The following is a 9,842-nucleotide window of genomic DNA, read 5'->3' as shown; positions in this document are numbered from 1 at the left end:
GTGAGGAGTGTCCTAGAAAGCCTAGAGGTAGCCACTGCCCCGGGGTAAGCTAGTGTCACTCAGCTGCTTCTGAAGCGTGGAGAGGATGAACTTCACCCAACAAAAGGCAGGGTACAGCTGGAGTACTCCACCTATCCACACCCTCTCCTACAACCCCATTCTCAGTGATGATGGCTTCCCTCAGGTACTCTGGCAGCTGAGCCTGTGTCCCTTACAGCCAGCTCTCCCCTCTGTACTGCTGACACAGGTTTCAGGAGGGTGGAGTTGAGCAGCATCCCTGGCCCCATACACTTGCCAGAAGCACCCCTATAAACTGATGGGGTTCTTTCTGCCTTTCCCTGTCACCTTTACTATGGAGGAAGTGATTCCTATCTACCTCCTCTACTCCTTCCTGGGAGCTTTGTCTAGCTAGTTGCTCAAAGCTGCTACAACCTGCTGGGTTCTCTCTGCTGTTCCCTTGTCCTCCCCCACACAGGACCTCCAGGGGAACTGCCCTTCACCCCTGCCTTCCCCAGTTTAATCCAGAACCTCATCCAGGCCCTGGGACCCTGGGACCCTGTGACCACATCCGGCCATCCCCTATGGTCAGTTAACTCTCAGCACCAGCCTCATAGTGGAGCAGTGAAACCCACCCTCAGGGAAGTAGCAGGTTTCTACAGAACCACTTCCTGGAGGGGGTATTCTCATTGCACAGCGTTGACATCTCTACAAATCTGTTATTTATCTTAAATTTAAAACAAAACAAAACAAAAAACTTTGCCCTGACTGGTTTGACGCAGTGGGTAGGGCGTCATCCCGAAAACTGAGAGACCGAAAAAGTTCAATTCCGGATCAGAGCACATACCTAGGTTGTAGATATAGTCCCAGTCGAATTGGTGCCAAATTGATTGATGTTTCTCACATTGATGTCTCTCTCTCTCTCTCTCTCTCATATCAATAAATGTATCCTTGGACAAGGATTTGAAAAAAAATTACATGACATACAAGTGAAGAGTGTTCTTGCAAGCTATTTTGCCAGTTTTGGTGTTCAGTAGTGTTTGTGTTTACAACTAGCTGTGGTAATGCTACCAGAAAAAAAAAAAATGGGTTGGGGAAATGGGACGTTTAGGCTGAAATCTTAGCCTTGGAGGTCTCTCAAGTCTTCACGGGGGTTTGAGTGCCTTGCTCTGTCCGTCCCACGTTGGAATGAGTGGCAGCCCTGCTCGTTATCTGCAGAATGAGGACACTTCTGGTGACGGGAGAAACTGCACGAGTCTCGAGGAAAGAATAAAGATGCTCCCGGGGCGCCGAAACTCGGGATTGAATCGGGGACCTTTGAACCTTCAGTGCCGCACTTTTCCAACTGAGCCTTTTCGCTTGGGTGGCAGGTGTCGCTATCGTCCCGTTTTTTACCCGATTTTACTCAGACGTCAACACACAGATGTATTTCACTCCACATTTACCGATCGCATATGCCTCGTAGAGCAGCGTTTGACCAGCAGCTACAGCTCCGTCTCTGTGGCGCAATCGGTTAGCGCGTTCGGCTGTTAACCGAAAGGTTGGTGGTTCGAGCCCACCCAGGGACGTGACTTTTGCTTTTGCTTCTCGGGTAAGGAAAAAGTGGGCGTGCCCTCGGTTTTTTTTTTTTTTTTTTTTTTGAGACAAACCCCCATAACTTTTTATCCCTCGTGGGGCGTCGGGGGTGCACGTTGTAGGAGACGTCCACGAAGGCGGAACGTTCTGGGCCTAGGTTCCGGCTTCCGCTCACCAGCCGAACCACTTTGGGCGAAGATCCTTAGGAGTCGGAGCACTAAAGTTGACGGACCGCAGAGGTTATCTGAAGGCCGAGGCCGAGATGGCGGCGCTGGCGGGTGAGCGGTTCGGGGCGCCGCGGTCTGGGTTCTCGGGGAAACTGAGGCCGGGGTAGGGACACAGGCACGCCAGTCTTTGGAGGGCGCCCGGGCGAGGCCCGGAGGGGGTCAAGGCTCTGCTGTCCTGGAAGTTTCCGAGAGAGAAGCGGCTTGTGGCTTGCCTTCCGGACTGGCGGGGAAACTGAGGCCCGGAGGGGGCCGGAACTCCTCGGGAAGGTCACTTCGCTCGCACAGCAGGCGTCCCAACTTGGCCTGCTCCCGGGACCTTCGTCTTGAAATTAGTGATTAAATGCACAGGATGAAATCCACAAGGTTGCAAAGGAAAGCAGTAACCCCGAGATAGTTGGTAGGATTTTGTCTCGAAACAGTTGGCGAGTTCCTCATTGAGGTGCTTGGTTATTAACGCTCGAAATCCAGCACCAAGTCTGCTATGGTGTTGAAGGATGGGTGGATATGTTTGCAACCATTGCGATGCCGTTGGGAGTATCTGTAATTTCTTTTAGTAAAAACTACGGGTCCTGTGGTTTGTTGATGACATTCAGAATTGAAAGAAAGACCAATTTTCAGTAAGATGGTGACAACAAAGGGTATTTTTATTTCTTGTGGAAGTTTCACAGATCTGCTGACCTGTGAAGGGCATTTACCGAGCTGTGAGCTTGTGCAAAGCCCTAAATTTTTAGATAGGGGAACTGAGGCTCAGAGAGGAGCAGCTCAAACAGCAGCCTAGGGTTGGGCAGTTAGACAGTTTCCCATGCTCTTCCACGCTCGTTTCTGTGGGTTTGTTACTCAACACATACTTATCACCTACAGCCAAGGCTGAAGGGACACCGGGGTCACCTTAGGAGGCCCTAACATTATTGCTGGGGAGGCAGGCACCACACAAATAAACATAGGTGACCATAGAACAGGGTGACAGGATTGAGAGAGCCTGGGGGCTGCTGAAGACCCAGTTAGAGCTGAAACCTACCCCATGAGAAGGGCTGGCCATGTGTACATATGGGGCAGGGTGCTCCGGGCAGATGAAATAGCATGTGGGGAGGCACTGAAGCAGGAGCAACACTGACACCTGTGAGGAAGGGAAGGAACCTGGCTCCTTCTAGGGGCTGTGGGGTTTTAAGCAAGGGGGTAACACTATCTGGTTCATATTCTGAAAGATGCCTCTTTACCAAACATTTGTTAAAGGAGAATTTAGGTAGGCCGAGGGTAGAGGGAGAGTGCATGAGACGGGCCCAGGGGGAAAGACCTAGCTGACCTAGGCATCAGAGTTTGTGGCCTCTGGTGCTATCTGAAACTCACGGCCCACACCCTGTGGTTCTCTCTGCAGCTCCTGGCCTGCTCCGCCCAATCCTTGCTCTGTGGTGAGTACCTGTGTCTTTGGCCCTGGCCATGGCCACCCATCCAGAGGCTCTTTCAGAAAGGGGTCAGACTCGGGGTGGGGGGTGGAGAGGGGATAGGATCAGAGTACCTCAGAGCTGGGAAGGACTCGAGCAACTACAAGCGAGCCCTGCCCACTGAAGGTCACACAGTGGCAGGGGCAGCACTGGGGCTGGCAGTCTACTCTCCAGCAGGTTGTATGCAGGACCCTCAGTGCGGGCAGTCCCTGTTGGGGCAGAGCCTGGTTTTAGACCAGCTGTTCTAGTGCCCTCAGCACTCACGTACTACCTGTTGCCGGAAAACAATCAGTGCATTTGCTCAGATGGAGGCCTCCTGAGGACAGAAAGGCAGGTGGCCACTGGGGCCTCTTCAAGGATAGAGCCCAGAAATCAAACCCTCAGCATCATGAGACCTGGGACATGGCAGATCTAAGGAGGGAGTTTTCCTAATGTGGAGAAGTCAGGGAGCTTTGAGGCAGGCATGGATTTGGACGTCTTTTTTCTAGGGATAAAATACATATTCACCATAAAACAAAGGAAAATAAGAGAAGTGTGAAGTGAAAACCAGGCACTTTATGGCCCAGGGTTCAGCAGACTTTTTCCCTGAAGAGCCAGATGGTAAATGTTTTCAGCCATGGAAGCCAGATGGTCTCTGTCAAGACTCCTCAGCTATGCCTTCATGAAAACAATTGCAGACAGCACAGAAACTCATTGGTGTGGTTGTGTGTCAATAAAACTTTATTTCCAAAAATAGAGGGCCAGGCTTGCAGTTTCCCCATGCCTGCTCCAGGGTAGCCCCTATAACAGCATCTCTAGGCATCCGGTCTGTACTTCATGTGTGCTCTGTCTCTGCAGCTCCCGTGTGGGTCCAGCTGTTCAGATACGCTGTGTCCATACGAGTTTGGCTGCTGATGGTCCAAGCAGGTGAGGCCAGCCCTCATGGTAGCCCACACGCCCTGAAGCAGCCCCCTCCCCCAGTACAGCAGCACCTGTGGTGACTCCAGGGGCCTCCTACACCCAGCAGAACTATGCACTCCCTGCCCAGCTCCTCCTGCATGTGTAAGCCAGTGGTCGCACATCCCCAAATCAGAGGGCCTTCACTAAATAGTGTGTCAGCTGGCCCCTGTTTTCCAGATGGAGAAACTGAGTTCCCAAGAAGACCGGGTCTTCTGGGGCCACAGCAAAGCAGGATGACCCATGTCCATGCAGTCTTTCATTTCTTTGTTCACCAGACCCAGGACTGGGTGCTGGGACTCTGCAGCCCTTGCATGATCCCTGGCCCTGAGGCTCCTCCCAGCACTGCCTTTGGGACTAGCAGTGACCACAGCTTTGTCCTGTGTTCTGATAGGCTACTCCGTGCGAGGCCCCAGAGTAGAGGCTGTGGGAGTGGCCAGCACTCGTTTCCTGTGATTCCTACTTGACTAACACCTCCCTGTGCCATGTCCCATGCTCAGTACACAGCCCGCAGTGGCCAAGGCCGGAGCCGTGGTCCCCAAACCCAGCTCATTTCCCAGCAGCCGGGGCGAGTATGTGGTGGCCAAGCTGGACGACCTCATCAACTGGGCCCGCCGGGTGAGCCCCCAACCCTCCTCCATCTCAGCTGCACATATGCAGACGTGCACATGGGCAGCACACACACTCACCTGCCCCCGTGGTTCAGGGAGCCCACTGGACTTCTCCAGAGGCTCATGATTATGTGAGGACTCATCCTCTGCACCCCACACTGCCAGCTCCTGGTCCTGACTTCCCTTCCGTGTCTCTGTCCTGTCCGCTTGTCTCTCCCATGGCCTTAGTGAAGACGGCTCACCTCCCTTCTGTAGTTCTGTTTTCTGTTACTACCTCGTTTTTCTCTTAATGTAAAAGTAACCTTTTCATTTTTGTTTACTTTCTAAAAGGTTTGATTTATTTATTTTTAGAGAGAGGGAAAGAAAAAGGGAGAGAAACATTGATGTGGGATGCACATGTGAGAAACAACATCCATCAGTTGCTTTTCGCATGTGCCCACCTGGGGACCTGGCCTGAAATCGAGTCATGTGTCCTGACCAGGATTGGACCAGTGACTGTTTGGTTTGCAGGACAACCCCCGATCCCCTGACCAGCACCAGTCTGGCTAAAAATAGCATATTAACCAGAAAAATATTGTCTGCCAAAGGCAGTAACTCCTTTCTGGCAAAAATCTTAAAAGCCTGCCCTGCCCCCAGCATCAGCCACGAAACAGCTTTTGTCTTATATTCACTGTTAAGTCATGTGCTTGGCGTGTCTCTTACTGGATACGTGTCCTATGTCTCAAGACAGGGGCTCCTTTCAGTACCCGAGCTATGCTGGGTTGGGACAGGCCACTTTAACAATCTCCCATTGATGGTCGTATGTGGGCTCAGTCTTTTGTGTGTCTTTGTGCCACAACACCACAGTGAGCACCCTACCAGGGCTCCTGGACAGCTTTCTGTGTGGGGTTGGGGCAGGGAATGGCTGCTGTGTCGTTCTTCAAGAAAGGTTAGAAATCTAGATTTTTCTATGTGAAATCGCCCAGTTTTTTAAAACACAGTGGGACAACTATCCACTCACGGTTGACTGCCCGGCACCCCCAGAGCTCCCTGTGGCCCATGACCTTTGGTCTGGCCTGCTGTGCTGTGGAGATGATGCACATGGCAGCACCCCGCTATGACATGGACCGCTTTGGCGTGGTCTTCCGAGCCAGCCCACGCCAGTCAGACGTCATGATTGTGGCCGGAACACTCACCAACAAGATGGCCCCCGCACTCCGCAAGGTAGGCCTGGCCCTGGCCCCTACCCTCTCACTGCCCAGGCTTGAGCCTCACGTAGATCCTGTCATCTCTTCCAGGTCTATGACCAGATGCCAGAGCCTCGCTATGTTGTGTCCATGGGAAGGTGAGTGTCAGGTGGGGCTGGGGCCACGAGCCGGCTCCAGTGATGAGATATACCTGTGACACAGTGGCATGTTTTTCCCTAGTCTTTTATCTGGGCTTGTGTCTGATCAAGGTCATGGAGGTGTAACTTAACAGTACAATCCCACTGCTGCAGAGACTCTGACACTTGTGCCGTGTGCACTCACTGTTCCGCAGAACATCCCTACTGTGGGTTATCATCACTCCCACAGCCCAGCAGCCCGTCTGACTTCTGTCTGTGTGCTTTTGAACACATGAGTGATGTCTCCCTCTGTCAACAGCTTACAGTCTCCTCGCCTTTTTAACCTGTTGTCATTTCTCCACATCAGTGAAACCCATTTAATCACTTATGTTTTTTGTTGAGATAGAATTCATGCAGCAGAAAGTTTTCCCTTTTAAAGTGTGCAATTCAGTGGGCTTCATTGCATTCACATGTTTAAAACATGTAAAACCATCCTCTCTGTCTAGTTCCCAATCATTCCATTACCCCAACAGTAAGCCCCATCCCTACTCATCAGTAGTAACTCCCTACTCTCACCCCTAGTCCCTGGCAACCATGAACCCATTCCCTGTCCTGTGCCCGTTCTGGACATTTCGTATAGATGGAATCACACACTGTGTGTGTGGTCTCTGGTGTCTAACTTCTCACTGAGCATCATGTTTTCAGGGTCCATCCATTAGCCTTGTTCTACCTGGTCTCAGGTGACTACTGCATTCCCAGTGGCTTCATGTCCCATTCTAGTCTTTTGGTGGCCTGGGCACCTGCTTGCAGTTGAAGGTGGCTGTGGGGTAGGAGCAGGACCCAGAGGAGGAAACAGGGCCAGTGGCCAGAGAGGCCCTCACAGCGCTGCTCCCCCTCCAGCTGCGCCAATGGAGGAGGTTACTACCACTACTCATACTCCGTTGTGAGGGGTTGTGACCGCATCGTGCCTGTGGACATCTACGTTCCAGGTAAGTCCCCTGCCCACGTCTCTGGGCAAGCAGGCCTTCAGGTTCATTCCCATAAAGGAGTCCCCATGCTCCTGCAGACACTGTGGGCTCTCCCTTTTTTAGGAATGAGCAGGTCCTGGCCAGTGTGGCTCAGTGGGTTGGAGGGTCATCCTGTAAACCGAAAGGTCGTGGGTTCCATTCCTGGTCAGGGCATGTGGTTAGGTTGAGGATTGGTCCCCTGTCGGGGATCAAATGCGAGAGGCAACTGATTGATGTTTCTCACATCGATTTTTCTCTCCATCTCTCTCTCCCTTCCCTCCCTCTAAAATCAGTGAGCATGTCCTCAGGTGAGAATTAAAAAAAAAGAGCAGATTTGGGTCTAAGAAAGGTAACACCCCAGCCTTTCTTTTTGTTGTCCCTTCATGGGCTTGCTGATTTCATCCAGGTACTGGTTGAGGCCAACATCAAGGGTTATGTTGAGCCGTATAGAATTGCTGGTACTTGGTTATTTTTAAGCTATAGTTTTATATGATTCCACCTAATAGAAACAAAATCAAAGGAATGCTATTGAAAAACAGAAAACAGGCCTTGGAGGACATGAACAGTGTCCGTGAGCTCTTGCCCTCACAATGGGTTGTGAGACCCTGCATCCCCCCACACCCCCTCCCCCCGCCCACCTGTCTGGGACCCAAGATTACAAGGGTGGCCAGATTCAGCAAATACAAATGCAGGGCACCCAATTAAATTTGAATGTCAGAAAAACAATGAATATTTTTATTATAAGCATGTCCCATGATATTCGAGATATACTAAAAAGAGTATCAGTGGTTTGTCTGAAGTTTTCATGTAACTGAGCAGTCTGTCTGGCTGCCCTATGGGACTCACATGCCTCCTCATCTGGACAGTCAGTGGGGGGTGGCCTCCCAGGCGCGTGCTGGCATGTGCTGGCATGTGCTGGCATCTCCCAAAGGCAGAGAAACAGGTTTCCATGTTGGATTGGAGCTCATTGGAAAATGGAGTTGATTTGTTTCACATTTGCAAATATTTATTGAGTGTTTTTCCTGGGCCTGGGCCTCACTTGAGCAACCCTGGGCCCTAGAGAAGCCTCAGCACCTGGGCCAGGCCCTGCAGGGTGGGGGGAGCAGAGCCTGACACAGGCCCGTCCAGCCCTCCTGTTGGGTGGCAGAGGGTACAGTGGGTGGGGCTTCAAAAGATGCATAGTGGTCCATCCTGCAGGCTTGTTAACCTTGACCAAGAGCCAGACTCTTGGTCAGTTACTGCTTGTTTATCCCATGACCTCAGGTAAGTCTCCTCTCTGAGCCTCAGTTTCCCCATCTATCAAATGTCCCGCTGTGACCATATTGTAGCCAGTGAACACTCCAGAGTCAGCTAGAAGTAAATGACCGTGGCAGTTCTTTATCTGGCCACCTGAGGTGGCAGGCCTGCCAGGTCCTGGCAATTCCTCCAGGTGGCAGCGTGTCCCTCTACTTCTTTCACCTGAGACATCAGGGACAGGGACTGTGAGGACTATTTTTCTGGGGTTTGCTTTCTCAGTCTGTGGGCCTTCCTGCCCCGCCTACCTTGCTGGCTACTTCCTGTGGTGGGCCAAGGTACCCAGCCCCTTCAGCGCATTTATGGGATGCTAGGGTCGGGGCCCATCTCAGCCCTCCCCACCCTGGGAAGTGGCCTGGATGTGGCCAACCAACCCTCAGCTGACCTGAAACTACTGGGTCACTCTTCCCAGGGCCCTGGGAGGCACAGGCCTTTCCTGCTCCACTTTACCTGTAGTTGTTGCCCCCAGCCAGACCATTTGATGTTCCTTCTGGTTCACTTGCCCTTTGCCAGACAGCATTGGGAGGGGTGGTGCCCCAGCAGGGCCCAGAATCCACTCACTGGTCAAGGGCTCCTGGCTGAGCCAGAGCTGTGGGCCCCTGCCCCATGGACAGAGACACTGAGGCAAGATCCCGCCCCTAGGCTGCCCGCCCACAGCCGAGGCCCTACTCTATGGCATCCTGCAGCTGCAGAAGAAGATCAAGAGGGAGAAGAGACTCAAGATCTGGTACCGCAGGTAGTGCCGCCTGACTACCACCCTGTGTCCTCTTCATCACCCCAAGAGATGGTCAATAAACCCAAGAAACCCACCTGGACCAGTGCCTGCCCTTGTGGTATATGGGCAGGGGCTCTGGGAGGTAAGGGGTGCTCACAGGGCAGAGAGCACCCCCTGTGCCTGGTGTGGATGGCCAAGTGCTGCCTTGGGCAGGGTCAGTCCTCAAAGATGCTCAGGCTCTGGAGGCAGTCCATACCAACCCCTCTTAGGGGCCTGCACTTGGTCTCTCCCAGGCCCCACCACTATGAAGGAGGGGAGGCAGATCATCCCCTGGAGCCAGGGAGGTCTGGGCTGCCTCCACACAGGGACTGAAGGGGGTGTTGAGTCAGAGGAAACAAGGCAGCAAGTGACACTGTACTCTGGTAGCTGAGGGTCCTGTGAGAGTCCATATGTAAAAGTTTTGCTTTATTTTGCTGTTCACTCTGACTAGATGGGACCAGAGACCCTTCTCAATAGCCCAAGGACCTGGGCCTGGAGCTGCTATATTCCCTACAGTTTTGACCTAGTTCTGTCCACCCTTGGGCCCCAGCTGCTCACCACAGGGAAGGAGAGGCAGCTGTCCTGGCTGGCTAGGGGAAGGAGCCATAGGTGACCTACTGGTGATGTCTCCCATGGACAGGATGGGGTTCATAGGCTACACATTGGAGCTGAGAGCTTGCCCACTGGCTCCCTGAAG

At 52.6% G+C, this 9,842-nt stretch overlaps 1 protein-coding gene and 1 non-coding gene across 2 annotated transcripts; both read left to right on the top strand.

Moving 5' to 3' along the window:
• Positions 1-1,491: 1,491 nt before the first annotated feature.
• Positions 1,492-1,565, top strand: TRNAN-GUU (transfer RNA asparagine (anticodon GUU)). The gene has a single exon. It is a non-coding gene; the product is annotated as a tRNA-Asn (tRNA).
• A 184-nt stretch (positions 1,566-1,749) lies between these two features.
• Positions 1,750-9,206, top strand: NDUFS7 (NADH:ubiquinone oxidoreductase core subunit S7). The gene is made up of 8 exons (XM_037138452.2): positions 1,750-1,850; positions 3,175-3,208; positions 4,079-4,147; positions 4,678-4,795; positions 5,812-5,991; positions 6,066-6,112; positions 6,992-7,080; positions 9,034-9,206. The coding sequence occupies exons 1-8, from the start codon at positions 1,835-1,837 to the stop codon at positions 9,129-9,131; spliced, it is 651 nt and encodes a 216-aa protein (XP_036994347.2). The 5' UTR covers positions 1,750-1,834; the 3' UTR covers positions 9,132-9,206.
• Positions 9,207-9,842: the final 636 nt, after the last annotated feature.

This window comes from Artibeus jamaicensis, unplaced genomic scaffold (assembly GCF_021234435.1).
Source record: "Artibeus jamaicensis isolate MK-2021 breed Jamaican fruit bat unplaced genomic scaffold, CSHL_Jam_final scaffold_537, whole genome shotgun sequence".
NCBI classification, from domain to species: Eukaryota; Metazoa; Chordata; class Mammalia; order Chiroptera; family Phyllostomidae; genus Artibeus; species Artibeus jamaicensis.
This window is presented reverse-complemented; position numbering and strand designations above follow the sequence as displayed.

Coding starts and splice junctions, on each gene's coding strand:
- NDUFS7 (XM_037138452.2), top strand. Junction 4,148..4,677: donor GCTGCTGATGGTCCAAGCAG/GTGAGGCCAGCC, acceptor TCCCATGCTCAG/TACACAGCCCGCAGTGGCCA. Junction 6,113..6,991: donor TATGTTGTGTCCATGGGAAG/GTGAGTGTCAGG, acceptor CTCCCCCTCCAG/CTGCGCCAATGGAGGAGGTT.